General features: G+C 35.9%; 1 protein-coding gene across 2 annotated transcripts; it reads left to right on the plus strand.

The window, feature by feature from the left end:
• Window positions 1–1,268: 1,268 nt before the first annotated feature.
• Window positions 1,269–22,630, plus strand: kif5bb (kinesin family member 5B, b). 2 transcript variants are annotated; one of them, XM_055176201.2, is made up of 26 exons: window positions 1,269–1,494; window positions 4,633–4,720; window positions 4,932–5,005; window positions 5,195–5,299; window positions 6,988–7,036; window positions 7,218–7,273; window positions 7,368–7,455; window positions 7,979–8,103; window positions 9,919–10,023; window positions 10,125–10,270; window positions 10,544–10,692; window positions 10,788–10,978; window positions 12,400–12,468; window positions 12,733–12,939; window positions 13,134–13,277; window positions 13,433–13,621; window positions 14,962–15,079; window positions 17,227–17,282; window positions 17,394–17,503; window positions 17,592–17,693; window positions 17,771–17,831; window positions 17,915–17,986; window positions 18,500–18,604; window positions 18,688–18,904; window positions 20,013–20,145; window positions 22,029–22,630. In XM_055176201.2, the coding sequence occupies exons 1-25, from the start codon at window positions 1,369–1,371 to the stop codon at window positions 20,138–20,140; spliced, it is 2,880 nt and encodes a 959-aa protein (XP_055032176.1). In that variant the 5' UTR covers window positions 1,269–1,368; the 3' UTR covers window positions 20,141–20,145; window positions 22,029–22,630. The 2 variants fall into 2 exon arrangements, with proteins under 2 accessions (XP_055032176.1, XP_055032177.1); XM_055176202.2 differs by having other exon boundaries at window positions 1,270–1,494; window positions 13,436–13,621.
• Window positions 22,631–24,340: the final 1,710 nt, after the last annotated feature.

Consider the following 24,340-nt stretch of genomic DNA (forward strand, 5'->3'; position numbering starts at 1 on the left):
TAAAACAACTTTTTTTTAGTCTTAACCAGCACTAATCTTGACAAACTATATATCTTTGGAAAGCTCTCACATTGAGGTTTTCATTTTTCATCACCATTTTGCAAAAGTAATTTTCTAAAATGTCACTGGCCAACAGGTAAGCCCAAGGTGTGTTTACATATTTATTATTAAATAACCTATAAACCTGAAATAATCTTGACAAATGTTGTTGGAAAGCTCTAAGAATGTAGTTTTCATACTTCAAGGCCATTTGATAGAAGTAAACATGGTTTAAAATTGTAAAAATGGTTTTACCATTCTCTGCAGCATGTAAAAAATAGGTCATTATAATTCGGCTCCCCTTGTGATGTCAGAAGGGGATAATGTCGCTCCTTAATCTCCACTATCCAACCACAGCACTGCCATTTAGTGCAGAGATCAGCTCATTTGCATTTTAAAGGACACACCCAAAAACTGCACATTTTTGCTCTCACCTATAAAGTGGCAAATTTAACATGCTATAATAAATTATCTATATTGTATTTTGAACTAGAACTGCACATACATACTCTGGGGACACAAAAGATTTATTTGACATTTTTAAAAAAGTCTTCTTTAAAATAATCCCCTTATGTCTTGTTTACCATTCATTGGTAAATCAAAGTAATTTATAAATATGCTGTGCTTGTTTGGATGAATCAGAGCTGATGTACAATGTATAAATTTAACCATTCAACATCCACTTGCCAGATTTCAGCTCTGCAGAAGCTTCTCTAACGTCCCTAGACATCCCACATCCATCAGAACATGACAAATCCCTGAATCAACCAGAATCAATGCTGTCTCTGCAAAGCATCTAGTGAGTGATGTGTGTGTGTTACAGGAAAACAAAAATGAGCCCTTATTAGTTAAAATTGTCCTGAAGACACAATGCATAAATAAGGTAATGTTTTGAGTGACCTGCATCTGGAAGCAAGGTAAGTGAAATAGTCGGAACAAAAATGTCCGAGATACTCTTACAAATAGGCTACATGTACAGATGTGTATTTATGTTTGTGTGCATTGAATAAGCCTAATAGATTTCATATTAAGCTATAGGCATAGCTATATTACTATCAAAAACAACATTGGGTGTTTATGTTTATGTGTGTTTATCTATCTATCTGTATATGTGTGTTAGTATATTTTATATATTATTGTATAGCTACTGTATTTTTTTGTATAGCTACTGTAAGCTACTGTGTGTTGGCGTGTGACGTCATTCATCTCCATTCAGAAGCCCTTCTGTCAAACTCCACTCCCACCCCAGCAGCAGGTCCAGCCCAAACATCACACAGGGCTGAGGTCTCATCGTCATCATCTTCATCCTCCTCCTCCTCACAGTCGAAGATGGCGGACCCGGCCGAGTGCACCATCAAAGTCATGTGCCGTTTTCGGCCTTTAAACAGTTCGGAGGTGATGCGAGGGGATAAATACATCCCTAAATTTCAAGGAGATGATAATGTGGTCGTCGGGGTGAGTTTATAAACGTATCATTCATAAATCACCTCGATATACTGCAAATATCCGCCGTCCATTTGTAATAGCAAACGCTAACCATTTCAAATATTTCCTGAGAGAAAATATCATCGGAGATGCAATGTTTGTAAAAATAAATATTGTATTGTTATCATTGTCTGTGTATAATGATACATTTGAGGTTCGCTAATGTCATCGGACTGTAAATATTTTTTTTATCATCGTTAGCTCGGTGGCTAACAGTCCCCAGTGATAATGCAGCACATTTGAGGGTGTTTACCATTTAAATGTGTGATTTTTGAAGATAAAATGAAACAAATATTAGTATTTTAGTCTTGACTTTTTTATTTAAGGGCATATTTTTGGAAAACAATAGGCTGATAAGTGTGAAGTGACAGCTAGCATGAATGCTAACGTTAATCTGCTCTGTTGTCATTCATAAACAAGCACAAACAGAGGACACTTTAATTTATTACAATTCATACACAATGTGAACTTTTAAAAATAATACATTTTGTGAAATGTCATAATGTAAGTATTGTGTTTGGCTCTTATGATTTGGCCTACTTTAACAACGCATGGCCAAATAAACAAAGGCAATTTTAAATCCCTCAGTATGTTTACTTGTATTTTTCTATTGTTTGCAAATTTGTAAGGTCATCATTATAAATGCATACTGAATATATTAATGCATAATTACATATAGAATACATTATTTATTGGTATTATTTTCCAACTAGTGATGAATGCTACTGTCTTGCAGTAATTTTTATTGATTTGTTTATGTATTTATTATGGGCCTGTAGGTACAGCTTTCTTGAAAATAATCCCTAGATATATTATTTTTACTATATATTATATTATATTATATTATATTATGAGATTTGGTCTCTAAAAGCCTTTGCATAAATGGTGAATTGAAGCCACACAAATCTTATAATCATTGTCATTGCATATTTCTTTGCAGATAATAATATATTTGCTATCTAAAAGTAAATTATGTGCTAGGAAGTGTAGTTTTGCTGTTGATTGACTGGGTTTATACCTTATGTTTATCAGCAGACCATGACAGTGCTTTACATATAGCCACTGCGCTTGTATAACCAGAATGCAGTGTTGTTGTTTACCACAGTAAAACTGCTTCAAATCCTGTTTATTAAGATGTATCTGTGCTAGTGGCTTTTTTCATCGTATATACTGTTTAGATTTTTCCCCACTGCTTTTGTATCTTTATACAAAATACAATATCATTTTTGGGCTGTGCATACTGTTCTGATTACATATACTGTATAATGTCTGGCCAACACTCACCATTTTGTTTGTCAGTGGGCTGACGTTTTTGTAAGAGTCTGTATTTGAGAGTCGGCCAAATGAGTTTTGTCCTCCAGCTGTTTTGAATAGTCAGCATCGGGCACCAGAGCAACTACCAAGATCCATTTGACCAGTTCTGCCCAGTGTAATGGACCGTGTGTGTACTTATATTGGCTTTCAGCAGGTAGATATTCTCATAAATCGAGCAATAAATCTTGCTGTTATGAAGAAACTCAGACCTGTATGTCCCCCTTAGTAGGGACCATCATGCAACTATTTGCCCAAGTCTAATAGAAAAAATCATGGCAAATGGCAAATCATTAATTCCTCTCAGAGCTTTTGTCATGAATTATTTGTTATATTGTGATATACATTGCAGAAAAAAATGAAATACCAAAATGTCAATTTATCATTCAGCACTACCATTGGTGTTACTTATTCTGTCTGTGTTATTTGACAGTGAATTCTTAGAAAAACTTGCTGTGGTTAGTACAACAGCACATGATTATTTCATTTTGTTTGTCTCTTGCACACAAACACAGGGCTCGTTTTTATGCAAAGTTTGAAGCTAACATATGACGCACATTCCCATCTCTATTAACACTGGGTAGAACAAGTATAATCCCTCATTGGGAATACTGAGAGCTGTAAACAGTGTTGTTCAGTGGCAGCGGAGGTGGCTTCAGGACGTGCAGGCGCACAAAAACATTTCACGTGGTCTTATTATTGCCTGAAGACTCAGACTGTACAAGAAGTGATCGTACTGTCCTGATACTTTAAAAGCACTTTGCTTCATGTGGCATTTGGGTTGCTTATGTTAAAATTTGTGATACGCTTCAGAAATTGGCATTAATGGACTCTAAAAAATGCTTGGTTGTTTTCAACCGAACCTATGAGTTAAAATATGGACAAACCCAACTGTTGCGTCAAATTAACCTAGATGGCGTAAAGCATCTTGGGTTGAAATAAGTAAAATAGGTTCATTTTAACCCAAATGTTTGTCCTTTACCAACTATTGGTTAAAAACAACCAAGTATTTTTTTTTAGAGCAGGGGTCTCCAACCTTTTTGTGAACAAGGGCTACCACAATGGATAAAACAATCTGGAGGGTAGTCTGATCAAAACTTTTTTATTTTTCTTGTTGATATGTTTTTTATTGTTTAAAATGTTAACATGCATAAAGGAAGCCAAACTAATATAAAAAAGTAATAAATAAATATTACAATTGAGACTAATGTGCTTTGGTGGGCACCTCACAGACTCTGTGCGGGCAACCTGGTGCCCCCGGGCACCATGTTGGAGACCACTGTTTTAGAGTATATGATATATTTGTTGAAAGTTTAGTAATGTTAAAGATATTGGCATTAAATGTGCCTGATTGGGTGATTAACATACCATGTTAGTAGAGGCCAACCACTATTTTCTGTTTTGGGTGTGTTAAGTGTACTGCTGTATTTTGGGTTGATCGAAATAATCTGGTTAGCTATTAATTTTTGCATATTTAGATGGGATTTGAGAAACATATCAAACATATATCATATGAATGGCATCACTTTGATTCCTTGTTTTTAACCAAATTGAGTTGTGATGGTTCACAGAACCAAGTTTATTTTGTACTTATTATTTTGGTCTCTTTTTAATTCATGTTTATTCCCTGTTCCTTCTAAGAACTAAGTGTTTCTTTACTAAGATCCTCTTTAGTCATATGACTGTGGGCAGCAGATTTGGTTATATTGCTCTGCTGCTTTAAAGGTTTATATATAAATAGACTTCCACAGATGTTTAATGTATAATAATAACCCGTCATTCTTTCTGTCTCTCTAGGGAAAGCCGTATGTGTTCGACCGCGTATTTCAGTCTAACACTAGTCAGGAGCAGGTTTACAACGCTTGTGCTCAGAAGATTGTTAAAGGTGAGGAACAAGGCGGAGTTAGCACACAACCAGAAAACACTATCTAGAACTAGATGTACTGTATTTAACTTTTAATATAATAGCAATTAAATACACTGACTCACTAATGAGTAAACCAGAATCAGTATTCGCATTAGTAAGCTACTATTTCTGTATTTTCATAAAATGCCATATTTAATTAGTTGTGTTGTCTTGTCTTTGGACCCTGCAGATGTGCTTGAGGGTTATAATGGTACAATATTTGCGTATGGACAAACGTCCTCTGGAAAAACGCATACCATGGAGGTAAAAATTTATCTAGAAACAAACTCTTCTTAAAAATTATTTTTGGCAGCAGGTTTTGTTTTTCTTTAAGTATAAAAGTCTCTAATTTCTACTTATCAGTATGTATATTAATAATTTTAGTGTACCATAAACTACCCATACCTTCAGTAATATGAATATGTTCATAGCTAAAAATGTTTGGCTGTGTAGGGTAACCTGCATGATCCAGATGGCATGGGCATCATTCCAAGGATCGTCCAGGATATATTCAACTACATTTATTCTATGGATGAAAACCTGGAATTCCATATTAAGGTATGAACTGCTTGATTAATCTGATTGTTAAAGCTCCAATATTACACGCTGTTTCTGCGTATCTGATGTTATTCTGGACTACCTATAGAGTTTTGTTACATCCTGCATATCTCCTAAGAGTCTTTAGTTTTATAAAAGACAGATCAGCCAAACTGACTCTTTCCAATAACGTATAAAAAAATTACGAGCTGCGGGAGGAGCGAGTCACGAGTCATGCAACCTTTATACAACACTGACTGGATAACTTATGATTCAGTACATGTTTCTTTCACTTATTTAACATACACTTATATTAATATACACACGCCTATTTCCAACATGACACAGAGGTCTTACTTACCGCATGGAACTCATGACCCGTTTGGGACTTTTCAATGAAATCCAGCGTTAAACAAACACACACGCAAAACTCCGCTGCTACCCAGGATAAACAAACTAAATCCATTGTTTCCATAATGCTGGCTTTTTTCTCCTTGCATCCAAAAACACACTTCTTCTTTCATGCCATTTTTTGAGTCTTGATATAAACAAAGCTGTCGCGCGAAGTGATGCCTGTAACTTGCCATCATCGGCTCTCGCTCTCCCACCGATTAACATGTGGGCGTGTTTTTCTGGGGGAAGTGTCCATAAAAAGTAGTGATACGTTAGCCTGGTCCAACCAGACTCTCGTACATTCATTTCATTTGCACAGAGAGTCTGGCCACGCTCCATTGCAAAGCGTTACTTTCGTTAAGGAGGGTCCTCTTTTGAAGTTTAAAACTATTGGATCTGCCATAACCAATCGCTAACGTTTGGTCGTGACGTATGTCACTCAGTCTGGCGCACGAACTCAACGTCATCGTTCTTAGCCACCCCCCTCTGTTCGCTGATTGGACCTGCAGATTTTTGCAGGAGAAAACAAAACTCTACACAGCAGTCCCAGACGTTGTGCTGAAGCGAAATGAAAATTAAGCGGACGCACGTAGGAGGGCGGAGCCAGGCTAGTGATATGTATGCCTTACCCCAGAATTGTCAGCTAGACCCGTAATGGAAAAAAACTTTCAGAAACTTGTATGAACCCTGGCGAAATGCATTCGGCATAGAAAAATACTCTATAAACGTCCAAATGCTCTTAAACTGTTAAGTCGGAATGCATGAAATACCGTTGAACTCTTCTTTTAATTAAACACTTCTTACAGTCCTGGGATTATTAATACATTTTCAAATGAAATTTTTTTCATGTTTTTCAAACATCCCAGTAAGTTACTTGTAAGTGCAATCTTTATGAAATGAAAAATCCTTATTCTGTTATAGCAAACAACCCCATAATCCCCATAAAATTGTTAAAAATTGTACCTATTATATAATATATCCTCTATAGAATCAGCTATGTCTGGCTCTCTCCCAATGGATTTTTCCCCTCCTAGGACTTTTCGCCCACAGGGTTCTTCTCCTAGGGGGTTCTCCTGGGGAGTCTGCTGACATTGGCCTAACTTAGCACCCTCTTACATAAGTTAAATTTTTACTACGCTTGCTAGTATGGTTAATCTTAACCTCTGTATTCTACTGTGCTGTTTATGTTTTTTATGATTTTTCTGTGTTTTTTCCGTCATCTATTAATGTAAAGCTACTTTGAAACAATTAAACAATCGTGAAAAGCACTATATAAGTAAAATTGAATTGAATTGAAAAAATAATTCTTTTAACAGGTCTCCTATTTTGAGATTTACCTGGACAAGATCAGGGATTTGCTGGATGGTATGTTTGAGTTGATCTGAATGACTTATTCTGTAATTTAACATCATTTTACATGGGAGCCAGCAGTTGTGGATTGCAATCTGGCAATCTTGTCTCAAGTCCAACAGGATTATGATATTATTTCTGGGAAAGGGGTCTGTTTCGGATCATAAATAACATCTTTGTCTCTCCTTTCTCTCAGTGTCTAAGACCAATCTGTCTGTACACGAAGACAAGAACAGAGTCCCTTATGTGAAGGTCAGTCTTTATTGTATGAAGCCATAACCTCTGTATGAAAGAATAATTAAAGATGTCTAAATGATTAAAGATGTCTCTCGCTCTCTCTCTGTAGGGTTGCACTGAACGGTTTGTGTGCAGCCCTGATGAGGTCATGGACACCATAGATGAAGGCAAATCTAACAGACATGTTGCCGTCACAAGTAAGTCCATGCAAATCAGTTTAATACGCTGTATATTCTTTTGTAACATTTTGTCATTTGTTATGACGTGTTTATAAAACTTAAGACACAGTGTTGCACACACACGTTGGACTATCTTTTTTACGTTTTGGTACGGTACTTCATTTTGCAGTCCTGTTCTACATTTACATATTATGTATTTACTTTGTAACTGTGTAATTACTAAAGTAGGTTCCAGCCCTAAACCTAACCCATATTAAGTACATTACTAGTATTTTGTTGAGTAAGTACTCAGTAAGTGCATGCACTGTAAAATAAAGTGCAACCACACATTTTGTCATTTTAAAGCTTGTAAGATCCATTGCACATTTATTTTAATTATATTTAACCCCTTAAAGTTCCAATGTACCTCATGACATACAACAACTCAAAAACAATATCTTTGGAAAGCTTAGATTCTTGTGATTCGAAGGCAGGTACAATTTGTGTCCATTTTAGGCATTTTTATTAGCTATTTTAATGATTTGTTTTTGTTGTTTGTCAGACATGAATGAGCACAGCTCCAGGAGTCACAGTATCTTCCTAATAAACGTCAAACAGGAGAACACGCAAACGGAGCAGAAACTCAGCGGCAAACTCTTCCTGGTGGATTTAGCAGGAAGTGAAAAGGTAATCTCTCATCTTTCTCTGCACTTCTCTGTCTTTACTATCTACTTCCTCTTTCACCTGCTGCCTGTTTCACTTTTATACCTATTTACAGTACTTAGAATTTTTTTATAATCATTTTAGGAACACCAGGTGTGAGTTGAGTAGTTCCTTACTATAATTGGACACCACCTACCCCAAAAAATATAAAATGTAATGCATTTTGAGACACAATGCTGCTTGTTTAAATCCATCAAAATAATTGTTCAAACAGTGAAGAGTTTGGTTCCAAAACGCTATAATCGCCATTTTTAAAAACAAGTAGTTACCACCAAAATCAGTGTTGTATCTGGTCGGTATTAAAAAGTTAATTTTAATATTAATATTTAATATTCTTAATATGACAAAGTATGTGTTTTGATTAATGCCATTAATGTCTTTTTTAATCTGTGTATACCACTAGTCAACTAAATAAATATAACATGGCAAAGATGAATGCACATTTATATGTTGATTCAATAGATTCATAGCATAAAAAAAAAAACGTGTCATGGATTTATTGCATTTTGCCGAAAAATAATCAGTTTTTATAATAAATCTTTGAAAATCAAATTATGGATTTGAATTTTTAATGTTATTATAACCTAAAGATGCTGTGTGAAAGTTTGTTACAGAAAAAAAGTCATTTTCATGTTCTCAAAAAACACGTTTTTACCAAAATTAGTCAAAATGGATTTATTGCATTTTGGAACCAAACTTCATAAGCACTCACCTAAAGGATTATTAGGAACTGAAGCGGTGCATCTTTTTTTTCGTTTTATTTATTGGTTTCGCAATTTTGTTCTGTTTTTTAAACCATTTTCGCTTGGGTTTAGGGTTAGATTTTAGATTTGCTTAATGAGGTTATTTAACATACAGGTTTCTCCATGTTTTTGTCCATATTTAAGCCATGGTCGCTTGGAGTTGGGGTTAGAATTGGGGTTTGGGTTAGGATGTCATTTTTATATAACAAAAAGTTGTTCTAACCCTAAACCCAAGCGAAAATGGTTTAGGAAAAAAATTGAGAAACCAATAAATAAAATGACAAAAAAAGATGCACCGTTTAAGTGAATGGGAAGGACTGGCGTATCATATGCACGCCAAAGTGGAATTTGGCGTATGTATTGCACGATTTTTACACTTCGTGCTATTTATATGCAACTCCGTGAGACTGGGCTGGGGATGCACATCCAGGGCACGAAGCTCCCGTTCCACCACATCCCGAAGATGCTCTATTGGATTGAGATCTGGTGACTGTGGGGGCCATTTTAGTACAGTGAACTCAATGTCATGTTCAAGAAACCAATTTGAAATGATTCGAGCTTTGTGACAAATATACTGCTGGAAGTAGCCATCAGAGGATGGGTACATGGTGGTCATAAAGGGATGGACATGGTCAAAAACAATGCTCAGGTAGGCCGTGGCATTTAAACCAATTGGCACTAAGGGCCTAAAGTGTGCCAAGAAAACATCCCCCACACCATTACACCATTGCATAAATAACAAATTGAACAGGTGTTCCTAATAATCCTTTAGGTGAGTGTGTATTTGATGGGTAGGATGCAGGCAGATGGGTAAGCATTACTGCATAGTTATTACACAACATTATGTCTTTTTGCATGGCTATCAGTGGTATCATTTGTATAATTTTCATGTGAGAGCACATGGGGATAAACATGGAGTGATGTGATAATAGATCCCAGATCAGTGCAGATAAGAAAGAGATGGTTATTAACAGTTGTTAATATGTTTCCACACTGATCTGTCTCTGATGCATGTGATTTGTGTGTGTAACCACAGGTCAGTAAAACTGGAGCGGAGGGCGCCGTGTTGGATGAAGCCAAAAACATCAATAAATCTCTGTCATCTCTGGGTAACGTCATCTCCGCTCTTGCTGAGGGTTCGGTAGGTGTTCTTCACCTGAACACGGCTACAATCAGGCTGTTTGTTTATCTATAAATGTGTCAAATGGATGGAGAGGTGATGAATTTCTCTCTTTCTGTCAGACGTATGTTCCCTACAGAGACAGTAAGATGACAAGGATTCTACAGGATTCGCTGGGAGGAAATTGTAGGACCACTATTGTCATCTGCTGCTCTCCTTCTTCTTTCAATGAGGCTGAGACCAAAACCACACTCATGTTTGGACAGAGGTGAGAGGACACGTAACATCCAATGAGAGTTCAGGTGGGCGGGGCTACACAGAGAAAAACGATGGTAATAGAAACGAAGCCAATGACAAATGTGTTGACGTACAGTGCGTTTCACGAGTCCATGTTAATGATGGTCAATCAGATGAGATAAAAGGTTCGAAAACAAGGTTAAACACAGCATATAAAGAATAAAATTATCCCTTCGTTACACATTTTGAGAGTTACACTCGCTGTGATATACTGATGTTTTGTACTGTGTTTCAATGTCCTCAGAGCAAAGACCATTAAGAACACAGTGACTGTAAATGTGGAGTTGACAGCAGAGCAATGGAAGAAGAAATATGAAAAGGAAAAAGAGAAAAACAAGACCCTGAGGAACACCATCACCTGGCTGGAGAACGAGCTCAATCGCTGGAGGAACGGTAAATACACACTTCAGTCGTAACGTAAAAAGAGATGAACACTGGAGGTAATAATTTTTCAAAAAAATCAAACCATGCTGGTCTGTGTGTTTCAGGTGAGAGCGTGCCCGCTGAAGAACAGTACGATAAAGAGAAAGCAAACGCAGAAGTTCTAGCCTTGGATAATGTGGTGAATAATGACAAATTTGCACCGTCTCCCAGCATCCCCGGCTTAAAACTGACTGACGCTGAGCGTGAGAAATGTGAGGCTGAACTGGCCAAACTCTACAAACAGCTGGATGACAAGGTTAGACAAACACTGATAGGAATAAATGAAGGAATGAAAGAATGATGCACTTGAAATAATGTGACAGGATATATTGTTATGAATGTACGTTCATTCATTTCACTCACTATTATTAACTCTTTCCCCACCAGCGTTTTTAAAAATATTAATGCCTTCCAGAAATTTTTCATCTTTACAGGGGACATGCCATAAAAAAAGACGTTACCATGTTTAAGTGCTATAATTGGGTCCCCAGTGCTTTTATCAACCTAGAAAATGTGAAAAAGATCAACCCAGTAACTTAGTTTTGGTAAACCATTCTCTGTAAGCATGTAAAAAAAATAGGTCATCTGAAATTTGGCTCCCCTTGTGATGTCAGAAGGGGGTATTACCGCCACTTAATTTGCACTATCCAACCATGGCACTGCTATTAAATGTAGAGATCAGCTCATTTGCATTTAAAAGGACACACACAAAACCGGATTTTTGCTCACACCTACAAAGTGGAATTTTAACATTTTATAATAAATTATCTATATGATATTTTGAGCTATGACTTCACATACCTACTCTGGAGACACCAAAGATTTATTTTACACATTTTAAATATATAAACATACAATATATCAAATGAATGAGCTGTCAAAAAAAGTTTCATCCTATCTTCATTTGTTCTCTTTTTATCACCTATCAAATATGTGTAGGCTTCTTCTAAAATGCAAAATTTTAAACAAAAAGATAAGATAACTGCATTTTTGTAAAAGACTTTTGTTAGATATCAGATTCAGAACAATAATCAAAACATACACAGAGTTTTTACTGTTCTTGGATCAGTGGATGCTTTAGTGTTTTATAAGTTGGGTAAGAGCACCACCTAGTGGATAATAACGGAACTCGTCATTGGCAGAGAAGCGTTTTCTTCTAATTGACGAGATAACTCGTCAATGGCGGGGAAAGGGTTAAATTATAACATATATATGAAGAGTTTCGTTGCAAAACGAGATAAATCAGTTTTTTTAATTGTTCAGAAATCTCATTTTTTGGTTGTGCATTCCAATTAATATCAATTTAACTGCAGTTGGTTTGTCTTGATTTTAAACCTTCATAACTTAAAAAATACAGCTAAGTAGCACCATAAACAAAATAATAACATGATAACATAATAATAAACATGTTTTGACAAAAATGTTAAAAAATGGATTTATCTCGTGTTGCAACGAAACTCTTCATATACAGAATGTCTACATTTTAATGCCTATTATTTACCCTGATGTGATATTGTTAGATACATGCTAAAATGGAAATAAGCCTGAGGCTTTTTGTGTATTTTATCCTCTACAGTTTATTTTAAGATGTGCATGAATTGGTTGTTTGGGCTTGATTGTACTTGTTTTAACTTTTATTGTCAAATAAAACAAACAAACAAATCTGTCTCTCTATAGGATGATGAGATAAATCAGCAGTCTCAGCTGGCTGAGAAACTCAAGCAGCAGATGTTGGATCAGGAGGAGGTGAGACATTCACATCAAATCTCTCTCATCTGATTGGGTATCAGCAACACTGCAGATGATGTAGTTGAGCTTAATACATCACTTTCAAATAATATTCAACATTTGGAGAGAACACTGCATAAAGCTCACGTGGGGGACATGAGTTTGAGTCTTATTTATTTAGACATTGTCAATATCCCTTAATTGGCAGATCATTGTGTTGTTGTCCCTGTGTACAAATGCTGTATATTTATACTGATATTTGTCTAAACATGTGCATTGTAGCTCCTTGCCTCATCACGACGGGACCATGATAACCTGCAGGCGGAGCTCACCCGTTTGCAGATGGAGAATGACGCGTCTAAAGAGGAGGTGAAGGAGGTCCTGCAGGCCCTTGAGGAGCTCGCAGTCAACTATGATCAGAAGAGTCAAGAAGTGGAGGACAAGACCAAGGAGTTTGAGGCCTTGAGTGAAGAGCTGAATCAAAAATCTGTAAGAAGAAACTCTTCTTTCTTATTCTTATCAAAAGGCTTATTTGCTGTGGGAATCAACAATAAATGTAAATGCTGGACATGAGATGTTTGCATGTATAATTTCTTTTAGAAAACGAACCAAACAAATCGACGACTCGTTGAATATTTCTGTCCCTAATCAGAGTGTGCTATTGTTTATCTGTGGTGTCTTAGAGCATTCTTGCGTCTATCGACTCTGAGCTGCAGAAGCTAAAGGAAATGACCAACCATCAGAAGAAGAGAGTGACTGAGATGATGTCATCATTACTCAAAGATCTGGCAGAGATCGGCATTGCCGTAGGCAGCAATGACATCAAGGTAATAAGCAGAGAAGCATAATCATACCACTGCCACAGGAGCAAACATGCCATCAGACCCCAAAACAGACCCCTGCCTTTTTTACCTCCTTTATGTTGCTATTCATATATTTGCCCTCCTCTCTAACCTCACTTCTCTCTCTCATTCTGTCTCAGCAGCATGAGGGTGGAGGTCTTATCGATGAAGAGTTCACAGTGGCTCGTCTCTACATCAGTAAGATGAAGTCAGAGGTGAAGACTCTCGTAAAGCGTAGCAAACAGCTGGAGAGCGCACAGGCCGAGGGCAACAAAAAGATGGACGAGAATGAGAGAGAACTCGCTGCCTGCCAGCTGCAGATCTCTCAGGTACCTCCACAGTCACTTCATACACTATAAAGAGATAAATCACATCTCTTCCAAAATGACCCAGTTGTACCTCAGGTGTTCAGCTGGGTTTAAGTCTGAGCTTTATGCAGACCGGTCAAGTTCTTCCACACTAGACTGAATCAATCATTTATTTTTCAACCTTGCTTGTTGCTATAAAATTAAAGGCACACAATTCTCTAGAAGATCATTATATGCTATAGCATTCACATTTGTGCTCACAGAAATGACTAAAGTAGAGCTGCAACAACTAATCGAAAATAATAGATTATGAAAAAAGCTGCCTACAAATCTCATTATCGATTCGTTAAACTGTGATGTCACATGCTCATGCAAAACTTTCATTTTGGACCGAGAACCTGCTTCTGCTTCATACGCATCACTTTATACATTTACTATTTTAAGTATTTAATTTATTTTACCTCAATATGTGGCTTTTGCACTTTTTAAAGTATCGTATTTTCCACACTAGAAGTCTCCTTGAAGTATAAGTCGCATCAGTAAAAAATACGTCATGAAGAGGAAAAAACATGTATAAGTCGCACTGGACTATAAGTCGCATTTATTTAGAAAATTATTTCACAATATCCAAGCCCAAGAACTGACATTTAATCTGGAAAGGCAAGTTATTCAACTAAACAATAGCACACCGAACAACAGGCTAAATAGGTATCCGTACATGTTAACGGAACGTTAACAGTTATTCAGCTAACACAATAGTATACAAAACATACCTGGGAGGCTGAATAGGCTAATTTACCATAACAAGCCAACAAAAATCCAGTTCACCAAGCTCCCAAACTCATTCCACATCAATGAATCTATTAAATTACATAAATACATGAGCAGCATATAGCGGACTCTTGCGGCTGTAGACGGTAATATTGTCTTTTGGTTCATGTTAGTCAGTATGAATTAATTTTGACATATAAGTCACACCTGACTATAAGTCGCAGGACCAGCCAAACTATGAAATAAAGTGCGACTTATAGTGCGGAAAATATGGTACACTTCTACACATGAATACTTGAAATGGTTATATTGAGCTATAGTAAGTGAAAAATCGAATTGAATAGATTAGTCAATCTAAAAAATAATCGGATGATTAACTGATTATGAAAATAATCATTAGTTGCAGCCCTAAAGCAGTCAAACCTGTTTATTAGAAGGGGGCATCCCAATACTTTTGTCCAAATCTTGTACCTTTTAAGCTAAATTTTTCAGTTTAATTTATTATTTCATTGTTTATAAGCCATTTCACGCATGAATTTGTTTACAGGACTTTATAAATGTATTCTGTGTTTTGTCTTTTTCTGTCTCAGTATGAAGCAAAGATCAAGTCTCTGACTGAGTATCTACAGAACGTGGAGCAGAAGAAGAGACAGCTGGAGGAGAACGTGGACTCTCTAAATGAGGAGCTGGTCAAACTCAGTGCTCAGGGTACATCATTATCTCTCCTTTTATAAACAACTTAAACTCTTAAACACACTACTACAGGCCAAGGTTTAGTATCACAGATTCTTTATTGATATTTCTTTCATTTTTGATGAATAATGCACTAATCAAAACTTAAAAAAAAACCCACAAACATACATTCAGAAATTAGTCTTTAAAAAAATCCCAAACTACTAGGGGTGACCCCGAATAGTCGAAGATTCGATGCATCGATAGGAGAAGCCTGATTCGACTACCAATCTCACAGTCGAATCGTCACAGATGTGTTACGAAATGAGGATCCTTTAATTTTGGCCGTATGGTGCACTGTGCACAACTCTGATTTCACATATAACAGCTTTCTCCCAATATATTAATATACAGCATATTATTATAATTCTGCAAATAATATGTGAAGTATCAGCTTTCAATAAATATTTTTAAAATGCGTTAATAAATCCAGCAACCCCTGTGACCGGGCTACACGTCTATAAGCGGTTCCTATGTTAATAAACCATTGCCTCTTTGTTTCTACATTTAAAAGAAAAAGCTGGAAATTCTGGCTATACTTTCATTCTTTTAATAATTTCTTCATTTTATTTTATTTTATTTATAAATCACTCTGGGATATCTGATGTATCTATTTGGCTTGTGTGTTTTTCTCGTGCACTTGAGGCATTTTGCACATTTGTTCTGCACTTTGTTACTTCTGACCTAATTTTATTTAAAAAAGTATTTATTATAAACGTAAATTCTGATCTAATTTAAGTCTGTACATTTTGGATTGCTTTTCGTTGTATAGATTTTGCACTATTGCGTGCTGGCTATGCTTGTGCATGCAATTTAGCCGAACGTGCTAGGTGCTCTGCGTCTCATATTTAGAAGTTCATCAAACTATTAAAATACATTTTATTTCAAATCATACAATTATTTTAAAAACTATTTATCATTAGTTATGTGTTGCTAAGGACGAAAACCGTTTAGATTTTTTGCACAGTCAGATTCCACATTTTCAAATAGGATTTATCTCGGCCAAATATTGGGTCTCTCACTAATAATTCGTACGTTTTTCGTATTTATATGCACACTTGAGGTTGGTAATTTGCATAAAACACGGCCAAACCAGCACCATATAGGGGCTTAGCGCAGTGCTGGTCCACAGAGAATTTTAGAGAGGTTTGTTATAACATCATTGATTTCTTTTCAAGCTCTTTTGCTTATATTTAATATCGGTAAAGTTCTGTTTTGCTTTGCATTTTTTATTTGGGAGATTTTGCTGTCACTGGATGAAGCCAGTGCTGTACACCGACCGGAGTAACATTAAGTATTGAATACATTAACAAATATGACATTTAATTAATATAAGAGACGCGCATCTGTATCTGAAATAAAACAGACAGGAGATCAAGTGATTGATGTTTGGACTTCTCATTACATTTACCTCACGTTTACATTAGGCATTAAGCAGACGCTTTCATATAGAGATTAAAAAAGTGAGGAAGGAAAGCGTGATTTGTCATTACGTGCATCTTCTTTATACATGTAGAAAAAATAAATAATAATATATAATGTAATATATATAATAATAATATAGATCATGTAGAAAAATATATAATTCAGAAAATATTATAATATAAAATATAATCATGTTAATTTTATATATCAACATTATTATAAACATTATAATTCTAATATCTGATTATAGTGTACGTGATTATTGCGTACGAGTGGTTTTAGGTTTTCTTGAATTTTTGTGTACATTTAGAAGACATTTTGATACGGAAGTTTTTGTTGAATCACGATTTATTCGTGAAAACATCGGTATGCACATCTCACCCACAGAAAGATTTTTGTTTACTTAGTTTCATATTCATTTGGTTATTGATGTAAACGTTTAAGGGGCCGTTCACAGTCGCGTCTAAACCGCACGTTAAAGCACTTCTTTGTTCTTTCGAAAGTGCATGAGATGTTGACATTTCAAAAAAATTGACCCTTATGATTGGTTTTATGGTCCAGGGTCACAAATTAATTATATTTTTGTTCAATTTAATGTCATTCAAATTTTTGAGACCCAGTCTTTACTTCTGCAAATCACTGCCCTCTTGTGGTAAGAACTGCTTGGTTTGTGATGTACTTTATTTTTTCTTGTGCAGAGAAAGTTCATGCCATGGAGAAGGAGAGTGAGATACAAACTACTAATGAAGTCAAGGTAAAAGCCTCACAATATCTTCTTAATGATTAACAGGAGCAAATACTTGACACAATAATGTGATAGCGTTATTTAAAGAGGGTTTGTAACTCTGAGTTTATCTGTGCCCAGGCCGCGGTCGAGCAGCAGATCCAGAACCACAGAGAAGCTCATCAGAAACAGCTGAGCAGCCTGAGAGATGAACTGGAGACTAAGGAAAGAATCATCACTGAACTACAGGAGTAAGTCTCTTTACACACAAACACACACTTTGATGAATGTACTGAATCAAGGTCAAGTGCTTAAACTTCAATTTTTCTATGTCTGCAGTCTAAATCAAAAGATCATGCTTGAGCAGGAACGTTTGAAGGTGGAGCACGAGAAGCTCAAATCCACCGACCAGGAGAAGAGCCGCAAGCTGCATGACCTCACGTATGATGCATGCTTCATTTTATTAGTGGAAGTAAAAAGAAGATTTGTCTCACATTAACGATGAAATACATTCGCAGGGTAATGCAGGACAGAAGAGAGCAGGCCAGGCAGGATCTCAAAGGTCTGGAGGAGACAGTGGTAGGTCATTTTTATTATGTGTTTTGAAGATGTGGGGTTCCTGTATGTATGTGTGCACAACCTGACCTTTACCCTCTCTCCAGGCCAAAGAGCTGCAGACTCTTCATAACCTAAGAAAACTGTTTGTTCAAGATCTGGCCACACGGGTCAAGAAGGTACGACAGATCCATAGTTATATTTAAAAGTTTTGTGGTGAAAAGTCCTCCTAAATAATTAAAATTCAATTTAGGTTTGCATAACTTAAAATGTATAGGCTGTGTGGAGTAGATCAATTATCCAAATAGAGAAAGGAAGTGTCTTTTAAAGGCGGGGTGCATGATCTCTGAAAGCCAATGTTGACATTTGAAATCACCTGAACAAACACGCCCCTACCCCACACATACACAACCCAAACAACGATGTCTTTTAGTAGACACACCCCTTACTGCTAATTGGCTACAAGTTTGTTTTGGGTAGTCGGCCCGACTCCTTTTTCCAAAGTGTTTTTTTAAAAATCATGCACCCCGCCTTTAAATGCATATATTTAACATATAAGTAATAATCATAGACTAAAATTCACACTTTGTTTTGTATTCATTTATTAAAAAATATAAATATTTGTGTATGGCTTCTTTGCTACAATGCACATTGCGGAAAGCGTGCAAAATAAAATTGTATCTTTTTTTCAGAGCGCTGAGATGGACTCTGATGACACGGGTGGCAGCGCGGCCCAAAAGCAGAAGATCTCGTTCCTGGAGAACAACCTGGAACAGCTCACCAAAGTCCACAAGCAGGTAAACACACTTCACAAACATGCCAGATTTCTTAGAGTCATTCTCCTGGCATGCACTTACCCTTTTTATTTTATTCTGCACAGCTGGTGCGCGATAACGCAGACCTGCGCTGTGAGCTGCCGAAGCTGGAGAAGCGCCTTCGGGCGACGGCAGAGCGCGTGAAGGCTTTGGAGTCTGCACTCAAAGAGGCCAAAGAGAACGCGGCTCGTGATCGCAAACGCTATCAGCAGGAAGTGGACCGCATCAAAGAGGCTGTCAGAGCCAAGAACATGGCCCGCAGAGGACACTCGGCACAGATCGGTCAGTACGCACACACACACATTCAGCTCTAATGGCTGCTTGGTCGGTGTATGCTTGAGCTGGTATCACAATGATTCACTGATTAAACTCATTAAAGAACAGATCACCCAGTTATGAAAATAATTTACTTGCCCTCATGCCATCATGAAAATATCAATGACTTCATTTATTCAGCTATACACAATCAAGTCATGTTTTTGTCATATTGGGCTCAACATGGCGAAGCTCCAAAAAGGACATCAATCCATCATTAAATGTCACATAACAACATACTTTCTGCTAATCTCATGTTAATCTTGGGTACCTATAGAGTAGTATTACATCCTTTATATCTTTGAAGAGTGTCACGGTACATTCACACGGGGCGAAAACGTTTACGCTTTACGGAAGGCATTTCTGAAGCGCGGCCAACAGCCAATCACAGTGGCCGCAACCTATGCTCCGGTTTTCCATAAACGTAATTGGCTGGCTCTGCCTTGGTTATTTGCATAAGGCTATCTAAATGGCTGACGCACGTGTTGCCGCTTGAAAGTTGAGAAATGTTCATCTTCTGCCACAAGCAACTGCACCTAAAAAAAGAGTGTTTTGTTGATTTGGCAGTAGAACGTTTTTTCGAACATTGCCAGTGCCGAACTGTACCGAAACTGTGACCGTAAAACCGTGATACGAACCGAACTGTGAGCAGTGTGAACTGTTACACCCCTATTGGCAGCACGCACAAAACATTATCCCAGTATTTTTAGATAACTTATGATTCACTACATGTTTGTGTTGTTTACATTACATGAACTAAGGCGCTGATCGGCAAAAATCATAGACATTTAATGCAGTTTTACGTACCACCTGCAAATCATGATCGGTTGTTTTATCACTTGGACTGCCCCATTTTAACGAAGTCCAGCGTTAAACAAATTCAATTCAATTGTTTCACAATTGTTTAATTGTTCCAAAGCATCTTTACTTAAAAAAAAAATACATAGACAAACTTGCTCAAGACTTGCTCAACTCCAATGCTACCCCTGATAAACAAACTGCATCCACTGTTCTCATACAAACTAGATTTGTAGGTCTAACTATAACTAACCAGTCATATTGCTTTCTTTCACAGCCAAGCCAATCAGACCAGGCCAGCCACCTGTTGCCTCTCCCACCCACCCCAATGTCAACCGCCCTGGGGCGGGACTTTTCCAAAACAACCAATCAGCGGGCATCCGTGGAGGCGGAGTCAAGCAGTAAAATAAGTAAGAAGATAGATTTTTTTTAAATAATTATTTTAAAAAGATAAAATTCCAGTATGCTGAGCATGTTTTTAACTCTTTTCCTGTCAGCGTTTAAAAAAAATGCCAGCCAGCGACAGCATTTTTATTATTTTCACAAAAGCCACGATCTACAGAACATCACACAAAAATTTTTTTTGATAACTAAACCTAAAAATATACAGCAAAGGTGATCCTGCCTTGGAAACCCCGGCTACAATTCAGTGTTTTTATTTAATTTGGAGATTTAGCGCGTCAATGCAGTCATGACCCAAAAAAACAACAAATGAGAAATGACAAATAATTTGTGATTGTTACTGCAAATAATAAAAACTAAGCTTTATATACAATTCATTAAACGTTAATTTATAACAAGAAAAACACTGAAATGAATGATTATAGACACTACGTGTATTATTTAACACAGAAATACCTGCTTGCTTGCTTTGACTTTGATCATCTCTGTATTCACTTTAGATTCAAAAAAGACTTAATGATAAAAAAATTTTTAGGAATCTCTTTGCTATCATTTGAAAGTCAACACAGACCGTAATATTAAATCACAAGAAAGACAGTCGTGTCAGGCATATAGGTTCAGTGCAGATATTTTCCGTTTCATCACCGAAATTTAAAGAAACGGCTTACCTGTTTTGTAGTTTAACTTTTGACAAGATAACCACTATGTTTTAAATACATTTTAAAAACGTATACCCGTCGAAAAACATCCGTTTTTTAATGTTTAGTTTGATGAACTCCTAAATATGAGACGCAGATCACCTATCGCGTTCGCATAAATTGCATGCGCAAGCATGGCCAGCACGCAATAGCGCAACATCGATACAACGAGAAGCAATCCAAAATGTACAGACTTAAATTAGATCAGAATTTACGTCTATAATAAATACATTTTTTTTAATAAAATAAGGTCAGAAGTAACAAAGTGCAGAACAAATGTGCAAAATGCCTCAAGTGCACGAAATCAAAACACAAGCCAAATAGTTAAATCAGATAACCCAGAGTGATTTATAAATAAAATAAAATAAAATAAAATAAAATAAAATAAAATAAAATAAAATAAAATAAAATAAAATAAAATAAAATAAAATAAAATAAAGAAATTATTAAAAGAACAAAAGTATAGCCAGAATTGCCAGCTTTGTCTTTTAAATGTAGAAACAAAAAGGCAATGGTTTATTAACATAGGAACCTCTTTTTGTTGGATTTAATAACGCATTTTAAAAATATTTATCGAAAGCTGCTACTTCACATTATTTGCAGGATTATAATAATATGCTGTATATTAATATATTGGGAGAAAGCTGTTATATGTGAAATCAGATAATGTGTGCACCCATATGGCCAAAATTGAAGGATCCTCATTTCATAACACATCTGCGACGATTCGACTGTGAGATTGGTTGTCGAATCAGGCTTCTCCTATCGATGCATCGAATCTTCGACTATTCGGGGTCACCCCTAATATAAACATACAAAATATCAAACGAAAAAAAGAACAAACCCTCTGCGTTCAAACAAAAAACTTTCTTTTTATCTCAAATATGGATATCTCCAAAAATACCAAATTTTGTGCAAAAAGCTGAAATAATTGCTTTTTGTGAAAGACTTCTGATAGAAATCCGATTCAGAGCGATGATCAAAACATGCATTGAGTTTAAACTGATTGACCTGAGGGCTTGCGTCTGGGTTTTATACCTTGGGTAAGAGCGCCATCTGGTGGATAATAACGGAATACAGAGTTAACTCGTCAATGGCGGGAAAAGAGTTAAAGAAACTCTGTAGACCAAATGCCTTAAACTTTCAATGTAATCCTATCATTTTTATTTCTTTCTCTTTCTTTCTCTGTCTAGCTGTTGAATGCTGAATTTAACCCCAGTAGCTGAAGCCTTTATCATCCTAAAAGCTGAGCAGGCATTCCACAGCACGAGATGGTTTAACATATGAAAATGAATATAAGTATATATGTGTATGAAAATACTGAAATACTATCCCCGTCTGGGCTGTACAGTTCATTCTTATCTCTTGTATCTTCCCTTTGAAAAACTCTAAAAACAAACAAAAAAACAGGCTTTTTGCACCAGTGGACACGTGTGTAACTAGCGTGTAACTCTTCACTCCTGCACAGTAGGTTTCTGTTCACATACAGCTCTCCACGTTCCTCACTGTGCCAAGTTGAATGTATTACGAATTTACTCAAGAAAATAGGCAGAAATGAATGAATATGGTCAAATGTAAAAAAAGATTAATTCTAGCTTTTAGCCTTATTTATGTGTTTAAATTTTAGAGAGATGGCTTGTTCTGTCGTTTCTATTCAACATTTCACCTAAATAAGTTAAACACTACAATTGAACTGTATATAAGACAAATTGCATTGTTTGTAAGAACACACAGAAGAAATAAATACAGAGCTGGTGATAGGGTTGTGTGATGACAGCTAAACAGATGTAGTAAATGAGAGCGAAATGGCTGTTTAATGTAGATACTGCTACGCGTTGTACGAACACAATTATCATTGATGTGTATATTACAGCCTGATGTGTTAGATGAGACTACATTAGGTGTAAAGAACAGTTATACTAATCTAATGCCATCTTTTCATTTTAACATTCGCATCAGTTCTCATAGATTACAGAGTTTGTCGTATTGCTATAGCTGCTATGTGGGTTTAAAAAATCACTTCTTTTATCGATTCTTAATAATCATGTGGATTTGTAGATCTACCTAAAATATGCTAAGAGGGGATTGACTTTATTTAGAAACGGCAATGTTTTCACTAATGGTTTTAGGCAGGGGACCTTGCAATTAACTTGAAGGAATAGTTCAAATGTCATTATTTATTCACTTTAATGTCGTTCCAGAACCATATGACCGACTTTTATCCTAAGAGCACCATAAAGAAGTGCTTCTGAAGTTATTTAATATTTTTACATGATGTCCACTTTCAAATTTAAGTCACTTCACTGCAAAAAAAAAAGTATATTTGTCTTGTTTTCAGTAATAATATCTAAAAATTCTTAAATTGGGATGCTTTTTCTTGATGAGCAAAGCGACCCAAGAAAATAAAAGTCTAGTTTTTGACCAAAAATATCAAATTTAGGTGATTTTGTGCATAAAACAAGCAAAAAATCTGCCAATGGGGTAATCATGATTTTCTTACATTTTCTTGAATTTAGTGTTTAATTTAAAGATTTAACACTAGGTTTTTTTTCTTAAACACTTAATTAAAAAAATTGCTTAACCCATTGGTAGATTATTATTATTTTTTGCTTTTTTTTTGCACAAAATCTCTTTAAGATGGATATTTTTGGTCTAAAAACTGGACTTGTTTTCTTGGGTTGTTTTGCTGGTCGAGAGAATGCATCTTGATTTGGGAATTTCTAGATGTTTTTACTGAAAACAAGACAAAAATACCAAGAAATCTTTTTCTTGAAAATCATTTTTTGCAGTGTAGTTTAATCCTCACTGCAAAAGGTGACTTTCTTACTTAGTATTTTTGTCTTGTTTTCAGAAAAAATCTAAAAAAAAGGCTTCTGAAAGGTGGATGCATTTTCTTGATGAGCAAAGTGACCTGGGAAAGTGGGTCTGGTTTTTAGATAAAAATATAAACAAAGTAAAATAGTCCTTAAAACAAGCAAAAAATATATATATATATATATATATATATATATATATATATATATATATCTGCCGATGGAATAAGAATTTTTTTTCTTGAAATAAGTTTACTTTTTTCATAAACACTTAATTCAAAAATATTTTTTTTTTTGCTTATTTTAAGCACTAATTTACTTTGTTTGTATTTTTGTCTGGGAACTGGACTTGTTTTCCTGGGTCATTTTGCTCATCAAGAAAATGCATCTTATTTCTAGAAGTTTTTTTGGATTTTTTCTGAAAACAAGACAAAAATACTAAGTAAGAAAGTCATTTTTTGCAGTGCTATTAGCAATAATGTTCAATTCAACCCACAGACCCATATAAAAGATGGATGACGTGTTTTCATAGACTTCAATTGTAGAAAGATGAAGCCAAAATATGTTGTTGTTTTTTTTGCGCCGATGATGTCATTTGGAGCTAGAGTCTGTGCAGTAATGATCTGTGATATCAAGGTCACACCTATATTGGCTCAATCACAGGCGCACAAAACATGTCATCACACCCCTTT

This window comes from Misgurnus anguillicaudatus, chromosome 4 (assembly GCF_027580225.2).
Source record: "Misgurnus anguillicaudatus chromosome 4, ASM2758022v2, whole genome shotgun sequence".
NCBI lineage: Eukaryota > Metazoa > Chordata > Actinopteri > Cypriniformes > Cobitidae > Misgurnus > Misgurnus anguillicaudatus.